Source organism: Salvelinus alpinus, chromosome 37 (assembly GCF_045679555.1).
Source record: "Salvelinus alpinus chromosome 37, SLU_Salpinus.1, whole genome shotgun sequence".
Classification (NCBI taxonomy): domain Eukaryota; kingdom Metazoa; phylum Chordata; class Actinopteri; order Salmoniformes; family Salmonidae; genus Salvelinus; species Salvelinus alpinus.
Window position 1 is genome coordinate 4,015,131 of NC_092122.1, and position 19,163 is coordinate 4,034,293.

Consider the following 19,163-nt stretch of genomic DNA (forward strand, 5'->3'; position numbering starts at 1 on the left):
CTTCCAACAGAACGACCCTAAGCACACAGCCAAGACAACGCAGGAGTGGCTTCGGGACAAGTCTCTTAATGTCCTTGAGTGGCCCAGCCAGAGCCCTGACTTGAACCTGATCGAACATCTCTGGAGAGACCTGAAAATAGCTGCGCAGCGACACTCCCCATCCAACCTGACAGAGCTTAAGAGGATCTGCAAAGAATAATGGGAGAAACTCCCCAAATACAGGTGTGTCAAGCTTGTAGCGTCATTCCCAAGAAGACTCGAGGCTGTAATCGCTGCCAAAGGTGCTTCAACAAAGTACTGAGTAAAGGGTCTGAATACTTATGTAAATGTAATATTTCTGTTATTATTTGTAATAAATTTGCAAACGTTTCTAAAAACCTGTTTTTAGTTTGACATTATGGGGTGTTGTGTGTAGATTGATGACAGAAAACAACAATTTTAATCCATTTTAGAATAAGGCTGTAACGTAACAATGTGGAAATAGTCAAGGGGTCTGAATACTTTTAGAATGCTCTGTAGCTATTATGTGATCCATTTTAGTCAAATTATTTTTGTAAGGCAAAATATTGTGGTTGCGATGTTGACACATGGTTCATTTTCATGTATTTCGAACCTATAGCATTAATTATTCAATTTGACACAAACATGAAATTATGGCTGATGGTACATTTGTTGAAAGTAATGAGCATTACAAACCAGTAGCATGGAGATAAGACCGATATTGTGCACTTCTCGCCCGCTGTTACTTCTGTTCCAAGGCTGTGTTACTCCCGCCATGCCGGCAGGTACAAAAGTAACATTGTGGTAGTTCTGTTCTCGGTCTATTTCATTTCAGGTCATTTAACCTAGAAATCAAGGCAAAGGGTGGCTACTTTGATGAATCTCAAATACAAAATATATTTTGATTTGTTTAATTCTTTTTTAGTTACTGTATGATTCCATATGTGTTATTTCATAGTTTTGATGTCTTCACTATTATTATACAATGTAAAAATCTAAATCCTTGAATGTGTAGGTGTGTCCAAACTTCTGACTGGTACTGTACATGATAAACACTTAATTGTGTTGCAAAGAAGAGTGTTGTAATGGTGTAGTACAGTGTAATGTTTGGGCAATTTGAGTGTATGAGAGAGACTCTATGGAATTGTGCTGCGTAGGAGTCTTGGCATTTCCCTCCACAATAAGCATTGTGTGCCACACAGTCATCGCCCTGTGTGCTTATAATGGGGAGAGAGCGTGATCGGGAGTATTCCGTTATTTCAGAATCCCTTCGGGGGTGAACGGCTACAAAATGTGTCCATGTGAAAGGGGTGGTTATGGGCTGTGGAACGATTAACGAAACATTGGAACATTCTAGGATGAGTCATCGTAATGAGGAGGAGAACGGGGGATGAGGAGAAGAGCCCCCCCTGAGGGTCTAGTGCCAAGAATTCTGGGAGCAGACTTTGCCTACAGGGGAGTGGGAGCTGGACCATTAGTTGGTCACAAAGTGGTCACATTTCAACACAGTTAAAACTTGAGTGTGCAGATAGATTAGACAGCAACCGCTTGGATGAAATTAGAATGTTGTGAAAGTCACACTGTGAGGTTGTGAAATCTTCACTCACACACATGTTGGGAAGATACAGTGCAGAGAGTAGGATGTGTGTGTGTGTGTGTGGAATCCAGAATCCGTGTGTGTAGGCCAAACCATCTGGAGAGCAGACAAACCTGCTGCTAAGAGGGGCAGTGAACCTAGAGTGTAGAATAAACTATCTACACTACAGGATATACACACACAGACGGTGATGACAGACTGAGTGGTAGCGTATGGACTCTTGCTCTATAATCAGAGGTGAATGATCATGTTCTTCACAGTACTGAGATATTCTCTCTCTCTCCTCCCTCTCTCTCTGTAGGAGGAGAAGAAGTGTTTTGTGTGTGACTCCAGGGAGATGTATGATGAGAGGCTGAACCACACGACCAGCCACAGCATCGAAAACTTGGTCACCACCTTTGCCCCCAACCGCCTCAAGACCTGGTGGCAGTCTGAGAATGGTGAGAATGTGTGTGTGGGTGGGTGTCTGTGTGCGCATGTTTTTGGTTTTACTAGTAAAATAAGGAACATTCAGACAAGTGGGGACATTTCGCTGGTCCCCACAAGGAAAGGCTTTTTTAGGCTTAGGGGTTAGGTTTAGGGTTACAATTAGGGTTAGGGTATGGACATCACATGTTGAACGCGGAATGAGGGAGAGCTCGGTTTGTTGCTTTGAAAGTCTCTGAAAAAGTGTTATATTGAAAAAGTTTGGTTACTCGCTACCTTTTGAATTTGGACCCTGCGACGAGGTTTAGCCTCAGTTTCTGCGATCACTATATCTTTCCAGAGATCCTGCCAACCAAAAGTTTGAAGAGCTGCTTGGCATAGGCATAGCAAGGTTTCCTTGACAGCTTGAACACAGTCCGCGATGCGGTTAGCCCTTGCGGCTGGGACTGCGGATTGTGGCTGTTTCTGTTTAAATCTGCCCTGCGACCGGCCCTGTCTGGAACTGCGTGGAGTACCAGCATTAGCCTACATTGCTACCATGGCCTCCAAAGGTGGAAGGTATGGAGAGGACAGTGTTTCTCTATCACAGGTGAATGATCTTTTAAATGAACAATAATGATTTTACAAGCAGTTGTTAGAACAACAGGAAAATAGCTTTAAGAGCTTTGTCCAGATACTAATGGAGAGGTCCAAAAATGTAATAACAGTTTGCAGTTCTCCCAGGGAGAGGTGTATGTCCTGAAAGAGACATGCAGCAAGATGACAACAAACTGTAAGTCCTCTCGAGATGACATTAGCATGAATCCTTATTAACAATGACTGGGAAAACAGACTATTTAGGGGGACAATCCAGGAGGAATACCATTGTTGTGGATGGTACCAGAGTACCAGAGTCTTCACATGAGAACTGGGCCGAGTCTGAGAAGAAAGTATGAAAAATGATCACTGAAAAGCTGCAGATGGATCATACGGAGATTGAGGTGGAGCGAGCGCACAGGTCTGGAAAGCATGTAACAGGCCCAGGTGACAGACCCAGGCCAATAGTGGTTGAGTTCCTGAGGTTTAAGGACAAGATGTCTGTTCTGGCCAGAGCCAAGAACTTTGAGGAATCTTCCTCAAAGAGGACTTCTCTGAAGCTGTGCGCCAGAAGCGGGAAAATAACTCCGCTATGAAAGCTGCCAGAGAGCATGGGAACATTGCTTACATCTGCTACAACAGGCTCATTGTCCACCCTCCCTCCCAAAAGACTGTGAGGAATGAGAGAGCCAAGTCTCAGGGCCAGTAGCTTCAGCCCAACATCACACACACACACATATATGTAAATATGTATATTTTTTTACTCCGATAAGCTACCAAGGAAATGGCTTAGAATAGCCCATATTAATATACTCTGAGTTTACAAAACATTAGTAACACCTTCCTAATATTGAGTTGCACCACGTTTTGCCCTCAGAACAGCTTTAATTCGCGACTCTACATTGTGTTGAAAGTGTTCCACAGGGATGCTGGCCCGTGTTGACGCCAATGCTTCCCACAGTTGTTTCAAGTTGGCTGGATGTCCTTTGGGTGGGGGACCATTCTTGACACACACGGGAAACTGTTGAGTGTGAAAACCCCAGCAGCATTGCAGTTCTTGACACATTCAAACCGATGCGCTCGCACCTACTACCATACCCCATTCAAAGGCACCTCAATATTTTGTCTAGCCAATTCACCCTCTGAATGGCACACATACACAATCCATGTCTCAATTGTCTCAAGGCTTTAAAATCATTCTTTAACCTGTCTCCTACCCTTCATCTACACTGATTTGAAGTGGATTTAACAAGTGACATCAATAAGGGATCATAGCCTTCACCTGGATTCACTTAGTCAGTCTGTCTTGGAAGGAGCAGGTGTTCCCAATGTTTTGTACACTCAGCAACTTGCTAACATCGGATAACATTCATATACTTGCCATCTCTGAAACTCACTTAGCTAATTCCTTAGATGATACAGCAGTAGCAATATAGGCATATACTGTAACTACGGAAAGACGTAAATGCCTATGGGGGAGGTGTTGCTGTATACTTCACATTCAGAGACATATTCCATTAAAGCTTAGAGAAGATCTCATGTCAAATGTTGTTGAAGTGTTGTGGTTGCATGTTCACCTGCCTCATCTAAAGCCTGTTCTTTTGGGGTGCTGCTATGGGCCACTAAGTGCTAACAGTCAGTATTTGGATAATATGTGTACCTTTCTATTCAACATATTGGGTACACAAATGTACCATTATACTAGATTAGTGGAAATCACTGATGATGTTAGGATCCAGAATGTCCTCCGCCGGAACCCAACACCGCTCCTCTGGGCCATACCCCTCCCAGTCCACCAGATACTGGAGCCGACCCCCACGATGTCGGGAGTCCAGTAGCGATCTGACGGAATAAACCGGACCCCATCTCGATGTCCGGGGGAGTGGAGGGTTGTCGTGGGGGACAGCATCAGCTAGGGGACCAGGAACCACTGGCCTGAGAATGGAGACATGAAAAGAAGGTGAAATACGGTAGTGACTGGGAAGCTGTAACCTATTCGTCACCTCGTTGACCCTCCGGAGAACCTTGAACGGCCCCACGAACCAGGGGCTCAGCGTGAGCATCGCTCCACACTTCTTCTGCGTGCCTGAACCACTCCTCAACCGCCTGGCCCGGGGTCCACGGAGCCAGGACCGGCTGAAAACTCAGAACACACTGGAAGGGGTCAACCCAGTGGAGGAGTGACGTAGCGAGTTCTGGGCGTACTCCGCCCATGGAAGGAATCGAGCCCACTCTCCCTGCCGGTCCTGACAGTGACTCCTCGGGAACCTCCCCAGCTCCTGGTTCATCATCTCCACCTGCCCGTTGGACTGACGCCTATACCCGGAAGTGAGACTGAACGTGACCCCAAGCTTCTCCATAAAGGCTCTCCATACCCGTGATGTGAAATGGGGGCCACGGTCAGAGACAATGTCCTCCAGAAGGCCATAATGACCTGCTGGAAGAGTGCCTCAGTGACCTGGAGAGCAGTAGGGAGACCAGAAAGAGGGATTAAATGACAGGATTTAGAAAATCTATCCACAACCACCAAAATGGTCGTGAAACCGTCAGAGGAGGGGATATCAGTAACAAAGTAAATTGATAGATGGGACCAGGGACGTTGAGGCACAGGAAGGGGAAGGAGTTTCCCTGCTGGAGCGTTCCAGGGGGATTTCGTTTGGGCTCATACGGAACACGAGTTGACGTCAGCAGCTGGCTCTTCGGGCACCCATGCCTCAGCCGGCTCTACAGGTTCCTGTGCCTCAGCTGGCTATACAGGTTCCCGCACCTCAGCAGAAGCGACCGGCCCGCTCCTGGTCCTTGGGACCGTCCCTCTGGTCGGCGTCCTGCGGCTGGAGCCGCGTGTCAGGGAGGGGGTACTGTCACGTCTACTCCCGCTCCTCATCTCTGGTGCTCGTTGTCGCCAGTTGTCTCATTACGCACACCTGCCACCATCGGTCCGCGCACCTGCGCCTCATGACACTCACCTGGACTCCATCACCTTCCTGATTACCTTCCCTATGTCTGTCACTCCCTTTGGTTCTTTCCCCAGGTGTTATTGACTCTGTTTCTGTTTCATGTCTGTACGATTTTCGTGTTTCTTGTTTTGTACTGTTCTATTTATTATTACATTTGCACTCCCTGTACTTGCTTCCCGACTCCCAGCGTACAAGTTACATCAACCAAATAGAGTGCATACCAATAGTGTTGGATCTGTGACATCCAAAGCAATATCAGTTTCCATTGGCTGTAGTGACCATAACATTGTGGCAATAACAAGGAAAACCAAAGTGCCAAAAGGTTGGGCCTAAAGTAATTGATAAAAGATCATACAAAATGGTTGACATACTGTAAATTAAGAAATGTTGTGACTAAACTTAACAAAAATAAGAAATTATATCACCAAACAAAGATAAATTACATAAAACACAATGGAAAAAGACTTTAGAGTACCGTAAATGAAATCATGGGCAGAAAACCCAATACATCTCCATCGTTCATTGAAGTTGATGGGTCATTTATAACTAAACCTTTTGATATTGGCAATCATTTCAATGACTATTTCACTAGTAAAGTGGAAAAACTCAGAAGTGAAATGATAACATTGAACAGTGAACCATAATTTTTAAAATAAAAAATCTAATAATGAAAGAGAAGGATTGCTTTGTGAATTTGGTCAAATTAGTATGGGAGAGGTCGAAAAATTATTGTTATCCATCAATGATAAGCCACCAGGTATAGACAACCTTGATGGGAAACTATTGAGAATGGTAGCAGACTATGGGTGCGTTTGTAAATTCACTCTGGCTATCTACTCCGAATTCAGAGCAGAGCGCAGAATAACTGATACATTTACGAACGCTCAACACCCGTTGAATATGGCCGGTTTCAGTAAATGTCTGCAAAAAATCAGAGTTAAATTGTTGCCAGTAGCACAGTTAGGGTTAGGGTTAACCAATGCTCTGGATAACATGAAAACAGCCTAACCAGCTCTGCTAGGGCGAGTAAAATGGTCAGAGTGAGGTGTTCTCTCATTTGTGTCGAAGTAGCTAGCAAGCTAGCCAACATTAGCTTAGGTGCTTGACGGCCGCTGTGAGGTCAGAACGCTCGGATCAACCCTACTCCTCGTCCAGTGTGCGCTCTGAACGCACCGAGATCAAAATGCTCAGAATTTATGAACGGACAATCTGACAACACTCTGAATTTACGAATGCCCAGAGCGCACTCTGAGCGTGCTTTGGCACTCCAGATTACATTTACGAACACACCCTATATTACCACCCCTATTTGCTATATCTTTAACCAAAGACTAAAGGGAGAGTGTGTCCACAGGCGTGGAAGGAAGCTAAAGTAATTCCACTGCCTAAAAATAGTAAACCACCTTTGCTGGCTCTAACAGCCGCCCAATCAGTTTGCTGCCTGTTCTTAGTAAACTGATGGAGAGGATTGTGTTTGACCAAATACAATGCTATTAACTACTGACTTTCAGCATGCATATAGAGAAGAGCACTCAACTTGTACTGCACTGACTCCGATGACAGATGATTGGTTAAAATAAATTGATAATAATAATAATAAGAGGATAGTTGGAACTGTATTGTTAGATTTCAGTGCAGCCTTTGTTATTGATCATAAAAAAGTAACTTGCTATGGCTTTACATCACCTACCTTCACATGGTTGGAGAGTTATTTATCCAATAGAATCCAGAGCGTGTTCTTCGATATAATCTTCTCTAAGATCAGATATGTACAGTGCGGTGTCCCTCAGGGCAGTTGCGTTGGGCCGTTACTCTTCTCTATTTTTACAAATTATTTGCCACAGGTCTTACACGAAGCTAGAATGACTAAGTATGCGGATGATTCCAGTATGCGGATGATTACATGACAGCACCCAAACCCAGTGAGCTCACTGAAATTCTAAATAAGCAGTTAGTCAGTATCAGAATGGGTGATTTAATTATAAACGGGTCTTAAATACATCTAAAACTATCAGGGATCAAGGTAAGACCCAGATGCAGACTGTCGAAGTAACCCTGTTTATTGTAGCAAACAGGGGCAGGCAAAGACAGGTCAAGACAGGCAGTGGTCGAACATCCAGGGTAAGGAAAAGGATGGCAGGCGGACTCAGGGGTGGAGACGAGCACAAGGACAGGTGAAACAGATCAGGGCGTGACAAAAACTAAAAGCATTGTATATGGTTCAAAACATTCTCTAAGACCTAAACCTTAACTGGAGTTGTACATAAAGGGTGTTACCATTGAACAAGTTGAGGAAGCTAAACTCCTAGGTATAACATCGGATGGTCATTCATCATGGTCAAGTCAAATTGACAAAGTTGTGGTGAAGATGGGGAGAGGTATGTCTGTTATTAAAAGATGTTCTGCGTTTTTGACACAAATCAACTGTACTAGTGGTTCAGGCTCTGGTCTTGTCCCTTCTTGATTACTGTCCGGTAATATGGTCAAGTGCAGCAAAGGAAGACCTAACAAAGCTGTGGCTGGCTCAAAACAATGCAGCAAGCCTTGACCTTAACTGCGCATACAGAACTAGCGTCAACAACATGCATGGCAGTCTTTCCTGGTTCAGTGTTGACGAGAGATTCTCTACTTCTCTTCTAGTTTTTATAAGAAATATTACTGTGACCAAAATTCCAGATTGTCTCCATAATTAAATAACATTCAGCTCAGACACCCAAACATACTTTTATTTTTTTATTTCACCTTTATTTAACCAGGTAGGTTAGTTGAGAACAAGTTCTCATTTACAACTGCGACCTGGCCGAGATAATGCAAAGCAGTGCGACACAAACAACAACAGAGTTACACATGGAATAAACAAACATGCTGTCAATAATACAATATAAAAAGTCTATATACAGTGTGTGCAAATGAGGTAGGATAAGGGAGGTAAGGCAATAAATAGGCCATAGTGGCAAAATAATTACAATATAGCAATTAAACACTGGAGTGGTAGATGTGCAGAAGATGAATGTGCAAGTAGCGATACTGGGGTGCAAAGGAGCAAAATAAAGAAACAAATAACAGTATGGGGATGAGGTAGTTGGATGGGCTATTTACAGATGGGCTATGTACAGGTGCATACCCCACAAGACATACCACCAGGGGGCTCTTCACAGTTCCCAAGTCCAAAACAAATTGACGGCAACACACAGTTTATTTCTGAGCCGCGATCGCATGGAACTCCCTTCCATCTCCAATTACTAAAGCAAACAGCAAAATGATCTTTAAAAAATGTATTAAACAACAACTCATCGAACTGAAGGGACTGTGAGGGGACAAATAGACGCACACTAACACACACACATAATTGTTTTAGTTGTATTGTTTCTATAATTTCTTTGTTGTATTGTTTGTATATCGTTGTATTTAAAATTTGTGTTAGTGTCCTTGTCCATCAGTGTTTTGTTATTTGTAATGTTTTGTGTTTTTTGTAGAACCCAGGAAGAGTAGCTGCTGCTTCTGCAAAAGCTAATGGGAATCCAAATAAACAAATAGGGTTAGGTTTAGGGTTAGGGTTAGGGAAAATAGGATTTTGAATGGGAATCAATTGTTTGGTCCCCACAAGGATAGTAAAACAAATGCGTGTGTGTGTGTCATGGTGAAGTCCAGCTGTGAGAGAATGGTCAGTGTGTGCTAAATGTGTTCTCATGGGAACAGGGGGCGGTACGGTGAGTAGAGCAGATCACAGAGCAAAACAGCTCAGCCAATCAGAGCAGGCTTCAGGGCAGACGATATACAGGTATGCTCAAGTGAACAGGTTTTAGAAACAGCTGTATATCAACACTGCTTACACGACATAACCACATTGTTCCCTGTAATACACACATGCACACACTCCCTCGCACACATACTTGCAACTGTGCAACATAATGAGAGACTGAGCTATTCTTGTCTGAGAGCATGGGAACTGGACTGGCTTTCCCACATACACACACACACACACACAGTCGTAACACTAACACAAACTCATATAGCCCATGCATGCACGAACACACACACACACACACACACACACACACACACACACACACACACACACACACACACACACACACACACACACACACACACACACACACACAGTGGGTTTGTTTATTCATTGCTGAGTCTTCTGACAGATGTGGAGGATAAAGTGTCCATTGTTGAGTCATGGAAGGAGCCGCAGCCAGATGCCCAGATGGTCTGGGAATACCAGGAAGGACGAAACACGGAAAAGCAGGGGTTGGGATTTCCTTATCCTGCTCCATTAGTCCCTATGAGATCCCACTACGCACATGTTACCACAGCAACGGATCAATTCGTCACATGGGTGTGGTAGAAAGACCAATTGACATGGTCCAATTTCCTCTGTGTGTGTTAGCAGAGATTTTGGCAGACTCACTAATGTGTTTTTATGGGTCTGTAACTCCTGACATAAAGCAGGATATGTTTGTCATGGGATGTCTTTCTCAGTGTGTGTGTTACGTGTTTGTTTCCCTGTGCTGCAGGTGTGGAGAATGTGACCATTCAACTGAACCTGGAAGCTGAGTTCCACTTCACACATCTCATCATGACCTTTAAGGTGGCCACACACAAACACACACACACACACTTACACACACTCACAGCTGTGTTCGAGGTATGTGGAAAATCTCTCTAGTCTCTTGAGATGAATGGTCGAGAGGGCTGCTGTAAAACACTATACTCTGTACTGCTGGCATCAGTGTATTGAGTCTATTCAGCTTCCTTTAGAACCCTCCATGTGTCTCTGATCTGGTCTGGACTCTCCTCTCTCTCATTCTTGTTCTCATTTTCTCTTTTTTCTTTCTGTGATATAATATTAGGGCACAGAGTTTTCCCTGTTCGGGTCACGTGGTCAAGAATCTATTCCTTTATATTTGTTGTATTTCTGTGTTACGAATTAGAATGATCTCTTTGATTGATAGACATTCCGTCCGGCTACCATGGTGATCGAGCGTTCCATGGATTTTGGGAAGAAGTGGCAGGTGTACCGTTACTATAGCTACAACTGTGAGTCCGCCTTCCCTGGGATATCCGTGGGACCCATGGTCAAAGTGGACGACATCATCTGTGATTCCCGCTACTCTGACATAGAGCCATCCGCAGAGGGAGAGGTATGCATCTGTGTGGTCTTTGAGCTTTTGCAAGAGAGGGGGTAGACGTTGTGACTCCATAATGCTTCAGAGTTAGTCTCTCATTGAATTATAACCTAGGAAACGTACATTTTTACAATCCCTATCTCTGTCCCTCTCTACCCCTCTCTATCAGGTGATATTCAGGGTGCTGGACCCAGCATTTCAGATTGAAGACCCTTACAGTCCCAGGATACAGAGTAAGTAACTACAGTACAGCACCAGGCCAGAGGTGGCATATCTCAATAGCTACATCCGATCCAGTTAGTACTGCAACAAATCATTTTCTAATTTTCCTGGTATTCTGAGTAGTGGCGGTTGTCATAGAGGTCAGGTTATCCTGGCATCTCTTATGGAATTTCACATGTAGAAGCTACACACACAAATACATACACACACACTCACACTCACACCACACGCACACAAACTTTAGGGCCTCATTCATACCCACACACACACACACACACACACACACACACACACACACACTTTAGGGCCTCATTCACACCCAAACTCACCCATACTCACACACACTTACACAGAGGGGCCCTCATGTTAAGTATGTGGTGAATGTGTGTAGGGAGCCTTCAGAAGGAGGATCCCACATCTTTAGGGTCAGAGGTCGTAGAGATGAGCTTGGAGAAGATCCAGAACCTAATATATAAAGACACAGTAACCTATAGAAACATTCCTATAACGTACCACTGCTGTTTTTAGATGGCCGTTGCATTAGGACTGGTAATAAGTCTGCCTTTATTCCGATTGTGTGTGTGTAGACATGCTGAAGATCACTAACCTGCGTGTCCAGTTTAGTAAGCTCAACACACTGGGTGACAACCTGCTGGACTCCAGGGATGAGGTCACGGAGAAATACTATTATGCCCTCTTCGACATGGTCGTCCGCGGCAACTGCTTCTGCTACGGACATGCCTCCAAGTGTTCCCCTGTCGATGGGATACATGTAGGCACAGAGGGCATGGTGAGTGAAACAGACGCGCGCGCGCGCGCACACACACACACACACACACACGATACAACATACACACACAACATACACACGTTCTCCTAATACGTTGTGTGACCATTAAGAGGGAGATGACTCAAGTTACTTTCCTCTAGTCTTTGGTGCTAGCGCCTCAAACACTAGTGTTTCTCTCTCTCTCTCTCTGTGTGCGTGTGTGTTTCCAGGTCCATGGTCACTGTATGTGTAACCACAACACAGAGGGTCTGAACTGTGAGCATTGTAAGGACTTCTACAACAACCTGCCTTGGAGGCCTGCAGAGGGACACAACACCAATGCCTGCAAGAGTGAGACACTTACACACACACACACTGATCACACTGTGCCAGATATATACAGTCTGGATCATTCCGTTCCAGATATATCAAACTACTCAACAGGAATCTCCCCCCTTCCGTCCTGTCGATAGTGTCTTTTGAAGTGCAAAATATGTTTAAACCAAATATTCTCTCTATTTCTCTCGCTCTCTGGCCCCTCTCCCTGTCCATCTCTTTATCTCTCTCCCTCTCCATTCTCTATCTCTCTGTCTCTCTCTCCTTCTCCCAGTGTGCGAGTGTAACCACCACTCCAGGTCATGTCACTTTGACATGGCTGTGTATCTGTCTACGGGGAACGTGAGTGGAGGAGTGTGTGATGAGTGTCAACACGAGACCATGGGGCGTCAGTGTGAGCAGTGCAGACCCTTCTACTACCAGCACCCCGAAAGACACCTGAGAGACCCCAACATCTGCGAACGTACGTTACCGTCTGTCTGTGACCTATGACAAGGGCCAGGAGTTTCCTGGCCTCACCTTTGACCACTGACCTGTCAAGTTTCAACTCTCAACTCTCCCTTTGATCTCTGTCTCTGAACTTAAAAGTCTGAATTTACTGTTGGAGTCTCTGTCCTCTTCTCTCGCTCTCCTTCGTCTCTCCATCTCCAATACCCCCCCCCAAACTCTTTCTGTCTCCTTCAACTGCCTCATCACTCTCCCTCCTACCCTCCCTGTCCCCTCACATTTTTCTCTCACTCACCTCCCTCCCTCTCCCTCTGTCTGTAGCGTGTAGCTGTGACCCGACGGGCTCCCTGCAGGGTGGTGAGTGTGACGGCAGGACAGACGTGTCTGCTGCTCTGATAGCAGGACAGTGTCGCTGTAAGACCAGTGTGGAGGGAGAGCGCTGCGACCACTGTAGACAGGGACACTACGGCCTGGGGCAGGGACCAAACGGCTGCCTGCGTGAGTCTAATACACACACACACACACACACACACACACACACACACACACACACACACACACCTATCTTTTTGTCTCTCATTGTTTATTTGATGTGTGTTTTTGGCAGAGTGTACCTGTAACCCTCTGGGCACGCTGCCTGGAGGAAGCCCATGTGACATGGACACAGGAAACTGCTTCTGCAAACGCCTCGTCACCGGCAGGAACTGTGACCAGTGTCTGGTGAGGGACTTACCGACCACGTCACTGTGTGTCTGCAGTGTGTGTGTGTTTATAACTCTATTCATTTGTTCCTGCAGCCGCATCACTGGGGTCTGAGTAATGACATGGACGGCTGCAGACCATGTGACTGCGACCAGGGCGGAGCCGTCAACAATGAGTATGTTTTAACCAATCACATCATGTCTCTACTCATATGATCCAGTCACAGCACAACTACTCTTCCTAATTCCACCGCGCCCGAAAATGCATGGTTGCGGAAATGTATCTGTAGGTATTGGATATTTACGAACAATCAGTTTCTCATTCTGTTGCTCTCCCTATTTATCTCTCTCCCTATTGTCCCCTCTCGCTCTTCCTCCCCCTCTCTCTCCCTCCACCTCTAGTTGTTCTCCGATATCAGGCCAGTGTCAGTGTCGAGAACACATGTATGGGAGGCGTTGTGACCAGGTGGAGTCAGGATACTACTTCATCGCCCTGGACCACTACACCTACGAGGCTGAGGACGCCAAGCACGGCCCTGTGAGTGTGTGTGTGCGTGTGTGTGTTGACCTCTTGCTTTCAATCTCTCTGTCTTTCTAAATCGGTCGTATCTCTCTCTCAGGGTGTGAAGGTGGTTCCCAGGCCCTATCCTCTGAATCGTAGTCCTACCTGGACAGGGCCAGGGTTTGTCAACGTACCCGAGGGAGCCCACCTGGAGTTCCACATCAACAACCTCCCTGACTCCATGGACTACGACATGCTGATCCGCTATGAACCACAGGTTAAAACACATGGACACACACACACACACATACGAACATGCAAACACACACGCGTGCATAAGAACACGCGAACGCACACATACTTACACACAGTTTTCTCTACTGTCTGCAATGTGTGATATTGCGTGTGTGGTGTGTGTGTTGCTGTAGTTGCCGGAGCAGTGGGAGCAGGTGGAGATCAGAGTGATACGTCCGTACTCAATGAGAGTGGGGCAGCCAGCCAGTCCATGTGAAAACACGCTACCAGGAGGAGATCAGCAGTCGTTTTCTCTTCCTCCAGGATCCAGGTAGGCACCCAAGTGGCACACATCTCGTCCCTACAATACACCCTTACTTCCACCTTCATACACCATCTTTACACACGCAAACACACACCCACACACCACCTCTACCGTCGTTCCAACCGTATACCTTACTTTCCTCTGTGTGTGTGTGTGTGTGTGTGTGTGTGTGTGTGTGTGTGTTTCAGACATGTGGTGCTACCGAGGCCTGTGTGTCTGGACAAGGGACGGAACTACACCCTGCGTCTCAGTCTGCCTCTCTACTCCTCTCTCAGTGACATCCAAAGCCCCTACACACTCATCGACTCCGTGAGTAACAGTCGCAAACCACGCTCCATACAGTCTGATAAACTGTAGCTTCCGCTAACACGCAGACAGACACACGCGAGTCAGTATGGAAAACATCCCTATAGTAGTCATGTTATGGTCAATGTAGTGTGGAATAACAGACTTGTAGTATCTCTACGACAAGCCCTCTGTCTGTATACATCTCTTACTTACTCTCCTCCTTCCCTTCTCCCTCCCTCCCTCCTCCCCTCTCTCTCCCTCTAGTTGGTGTTGATTCCGCGGGTGCGTGAGCTGGAGCTGTTTGAGGGTTCTCAGGGCGAGGAGGCGTGGGATACGTTCCAGAGGTACCGCTGTCTGGAGAGCAGCCAGAGCGTCGTCAAGAGCCCCATGACGGACATCTGCAACGACTACATCTTCAGTGTGTCTGCCCTGCTACACCAGGGGGCTATGGGTAGGAAACGGGGCTGTGTGTGTGTAGGGTTCGATTGAAGGGGGGGGGTAGTCTGTATGTTTGTGTGTGAGAGTGCATGTTTTCAGTGAGTCTGTCTCTGTTTATCATTAGTAAACAATCATTTGCTTCCTGAAGCATTCCAAATACTCATACAACAACAACAACTCACATTGCTGCGTTCCTCTCTATCTCTCTCGCTGTCTCTCTATCTATCTCTCTCTCTCTCTCTCTCCCGCTTCTCCCCTCCCCTATCTTTCCCCCCTCTTTTACACTCTCCCTCTCCCCTTCCCCCCTGTTCTCTTTCTGCTCTCTAGCGTGCCAGTGTGACTCCCAGGGCTCGCTCAGTGCGGTGTGCGACCCCAGAGGCGGGCAGTGCCGGTGTCGGCCCAACATGGCGGGCAGGAACTGTGACCGCTGTGCCCCCGCCACCTTCTTGTTCAGCCCCTCAGGATGCAGACGTGAGTGACAGACAAGCATGGGGTCAGAGGTTAAAGGTCAGGGGGAGGGTTATGTTGAGACTGGGGTTGAGATTCCAACTTGTGTGGTATTTTATATCCCTTTCCCACTCTCTTTCCCCCCTCTTCTTCCTCTTTCCTCCACCCCTCCTTCCCCTCTCCCTGTTATTCCCTCCCTCCTCTCCCTCCTCTCTCCACAGCCTGTGAGTGTAATCCTGTGGGTTCTGTGAACGCTTTCTGCCACGAGGCCACAGGTCAGTGTGAGTGTGTGCCAGGGGCATCAGGGCGTCAGTGTGCCCACTGCCTGCCAGGCTACTGGGGCTTCCCTCAATGCCGGCCCTGCCAGTGCAACGGCAACAGCGACTACTGCCACCATCAGACTGGGGAGTGCCAGGGCTGCCGCGCCTTCACCACCGGGCACATGTGTGAAAGGTACTGTGTGAAATTATACCATATAAAAAATAATAGCTAGCTAATATACCGCACACCAAACCAGTGTAGGGCACAACTGCATATTTCACTGTCATGCTTTCTCTTATCAGTACCAACCGTGTTTGTGTGTATGTGAGTGTTTTCCGTGCCTCTTATCATGTCTTACCCCGTACCTACAGGTGTCTGGATGGTTACCATGGTGATCCAGTGTTGGGTTTGGGGGGTCACTGCCGCCCCTGCATGTGTCCAGACGGGCCGGGGAGCGGACGCCAGTATGCAAACGGCTGCTACCAGACCGCCAACAACTACCGGCTGGTCTGTGTCTGCAGCCCTGGATACAGAGGTTAGATACACACACACACCACGTCACACATTGTTCTCCCAGTCCTAGTACACATTTTCCCTGAAATGACAGAGCTAGCTGAATCCCCTCTGCTCCTGGTCATAATGGGCAGGTAGTAACTACAGGGACAGTGAATGTGTGACAAACCCCACAGATACTTCTTTCACTGGAACAGGAAGCCAGTCCACTGCCTGTAACTGTTTATGACTGTTTACGACTGTTTTATAAGTGTTTACAACTGTGCCATGACTGCGCTATACTAAACACTGCAGCCTATGAACAGTTCTGCTTCCTTACAGATCTATAACTGTAGGTATGTGTGTGTGTGTGTGTGTGTGTGTGTGTGTGTGTGTGTGTGTGTGTGTGTGTGTGTGTCAACAGTTCGGAATTTACCTTTCCTTCCCTTCCGTAGGAGCCAGGTGTGACGAGTGTGCCCCAGGTCACTATGGTAACCCCCAGGTGCCCACCGGGCGCTGTCTGCCCTGCCAGTGTAACGACAACATCGACCAGCTGGACTCGGGGTCCTGCGACGCTCGCACAGGCGTCTGCCTCAAATGCCTGCACCATACCGAGGGCTATGGCTGCCAGCGCTGCAAGCTGGGTTACTACGGCAACGCCGCCACCCAGAGTTGCAGGAGTGAGTACAATTAGACAGTGTGTGTGTATATATATGTAGTGTTTGTGTGTGTGTGTGTGTGTGTGTGTGTGTGTGTGTGTGTGTGTGTGTGTGTGTGTGTGTGTGTAACTGTCTTTCTCTCTCTATAGGGTGTATGTGTGATTCAGTGGGCACGACGTCGGAGGCGTGTCCGTCCCCGGGGGAGTGTCACTGTGACCTGCAGACTGGCCAGTGTCCCTGCCGGCCTAACGTGATTGGCCAGAACTGTGACCGCTGTGCCCCTGATACGTTCAACATAGGAAGCGGACAGGGCTGTCAGACCTGTGACTGTGACCAAACCCACTCCTTAGGGACGTCGTGCAACGAGGTGAGGGCCACAACCGACCACACCTTTACCCCATCCTTCCAAAACAACACCCACACCCCGCGTAGTCACCCAACCCATCTATACCTAGCAAATTGGCCAGTGGTACCTAGTGTTGATTTTCAGTGTAACATTTCTAGTGTTGATTCAGGTGTTAAATTAACTCTGTAAGTGTTCAATTAACACTCAGTGGTGTAAAAGAACCCCAGCGTTGGTGTTAATAACCAGAGTTGAACTAAAACTACGCCCGTCATTATCATAGCATGCTCTATTGCAGGTATATTTTTGGGGAATTGGTTGTTTCAATATCTACAGTACATTCGGAAACTATTCAGACCCCTTGACTTTTTTAACATTTTGTTACGTTACGGCCTTATTCTAAAATGGATGACATTTTTTCCCCCCTCATCAATCTGCACACCATACCCCATAATGACAAAACAAAACAGGTTTTTAGACATTTTTGCAATTTTTTTTTTTTTTTTAAGGTGGAAATATCACATTTAAATAGTACTTTGTTGAAGCACCTTTGGCAGCTATTACAGCCTCAAGTCTTCTTGGGTTCAACGCTACAAGCTTGGCACACCTGTATTTGGGGAGTTTCTCCCATTCTTCTCTGCAGATCCTCTCAAGCTCTGTCAGGTTGGATGGGGAGCACTGCTGCACAGCTATTTTCAGATCTCTCCAGAGATGTTTGATCAGGTCCAAGTCCGGGCTCTGGCTCGACCACTCAAGGACATTCAGAGACTTGTCCCAAAGCCACTCCTGCGTTGTATTGGCTGTGTGTTTAGGGTTAGTTGGTTGTTCTGTTGGAAGGTGAACCTTTTCCCAAGTCTGAGGTCCTGAGCGCTCTGTAGCAGGCTCTAATCATGGATCTCTCTGTTCTTTGCTCCATTCATCTTTTCCTCGATTCTGTCTAGTCTCCCAGTCACTGCCACTGAAAAACATCCCCACTGCATGATGCTGTCACCACCATGCTTCAACGTAGGGATAGTGCCAGGTTTCCTGCAGACGCGACGCTTGGCATTCAGCCCAAAGAGTTCAATCTTGGTTTCATCAGACCAGAGAATCTTGTTTCTCATGGTCTGAATGTCCTTTAGGTGCCTTTTGGCAAACTCCAAGCAGGCTGTCATGTGCCTTTTACTGAGAAGTGGCTTCCGTCTGGCCACTCTACCATAAAGGCCTGATTTGGTGGAGTGCTGCAGAGATGGTTTTCCTTCTGGAAGGACTCCCATCTCCACAGAGGAACTCTGGAGCTCTGTCAGAGTGACCATCGGGTTCTTGGTCACCTCCCTGACCAAGGCCCTTCTCCCCCGATTGCTCATTTTGGCTGGGCGGCCAGATCTAGGAAGAATCTCGGCGGTTCCAAACTTCTTCCATTTAAGAATTATGGAGGCCACTGTGTTCTTGGGGATGTTCAACACTGTAGAATTATTTTGGTACCCTTCCCCAGATCTGTGCTTCGACACAATCCTGTCTCGGAGCTCTACGGAGAATTACTTCGACGTCATGGTTTGGATTTTGCTCTGACATGCACTGTCAACTGTGGGACCTTATATTTAGATTTATTTTTGTAAAAAAAAAATGTTGGTAGATCAACTTTGATATGCAGATAGATTGTAGATTCAATGTAATTGTCTGCATCTCTTCCAATCCCCCATATATTTTTTTTACACTACCGGTCAAAAACACCTACTCATTCAAGGGTTTTTCTTTCTTTTTACTATTTTCTACATTGTAGAACAATAGTGAAAACATCAAAACTATTAAATAACACATATGGAATCATGTAGTAACCAAAAAAGTGTCAGCTTTGCACACTCTTGGCATTCTCTTAACCAGCTTCACCTGGAATGATTTTCCAACAGTCTTGAAAGAGTTTGCACATAGGCGGAGCACTTGTTGGCTGCTTTTCCTTCACTCTGCGGTCTGACTCATCCCAAACCATCTCAATTGTGTTGAGGTTGGGGGATTGTGGAGG

At 46.5% G+C, this 19,163-nt stretch overlaps 1 protein-coding gene across 1 annotated transcript in view; it reads left to right on the forward strand.

Annotated features, from left to right (window-relative positions):
• LOC139565985 (laminin subunit beta-1-like) overlaps positions 1 to 19,163 on the forward strand; it is a 39,461-nt gene that overhangs the window by 3,191 nt on the left and 17,107 nt on the right. The window contains exons 3-22 of the mRNA XM_071386760.1: positions 1,899 to 2,037; positions 10,086 to 10,159; positions 10,524 to 10,712; positions 10,867 to 10,930; positions 11,507 to 11,709; positions 11,919 to 12,039; positions 12,299 to 12,487; positions 12,793 to 12,969; positions 13,079 to 13,191; positions 13,269 to 13,348; positions 13,575 to 13,710; positions 13,793 to 13,951; positions 14,103 to 14,239; positions 14,422 to 14,542; positions 14,786 to 14,972; positions 15,287 to 15,430; positions 15,628 to 15,859; positions 16,039 to 16,202; positions 16,615 to 16,839; positions 16,968 to 17,185. Of these exons, the coding sequence (XP_071242861.1) occupies positions 1,899 to 2,037; positions 10,086 to 10,159; positions 10,524 to 10,712; positions 10,867 to 10,930; positions 11,507 to 11,709; positions 11,919 to 12,039; positions 12,299 to 12,487; positions 12,793 to 12,969; positions 13,079 to 13,191; positions 13,269 to 13,348; positions 13,575 to 13,710; positions 13,793 to 13,951; positions 14,103 to 14,239; positions 14,422 to 14,542; positions 14,786 to 14,972; positions 15,287 to 15,430; positions 15,628 to 15,859; positions 16,039 to 16,202; positions 16,615 to 16,839; positions 16,968 to 17,185 (3,072 nt within the window). The remainder of the gene's footprint in view (positions 1 to 1,898; positions 2,038 to 10,085; positions 10,160 to 10,523; positions 10,713 to 10,866; positions 10,931 to 11,506; positions 11,710 to 11,918; positions 12,040 to 12,298; positions 12,488 to 12,792; positions 12,970 to 13,078; positions 13,192 to 13,268; positions 13,349 to 13,574; positions 13,711 to 13,792; positions 13,952 to 14,102; positions 14,240 to 14,421; positions 14,543 to 14,785; positions 14,973 to 15,286; positions 15,431 to 15,627; positions 15,860 to 16,038; positions 16,203 to 16,614; positions 16,840 to 16,967; positions 17,186 to 19,163) is intronic.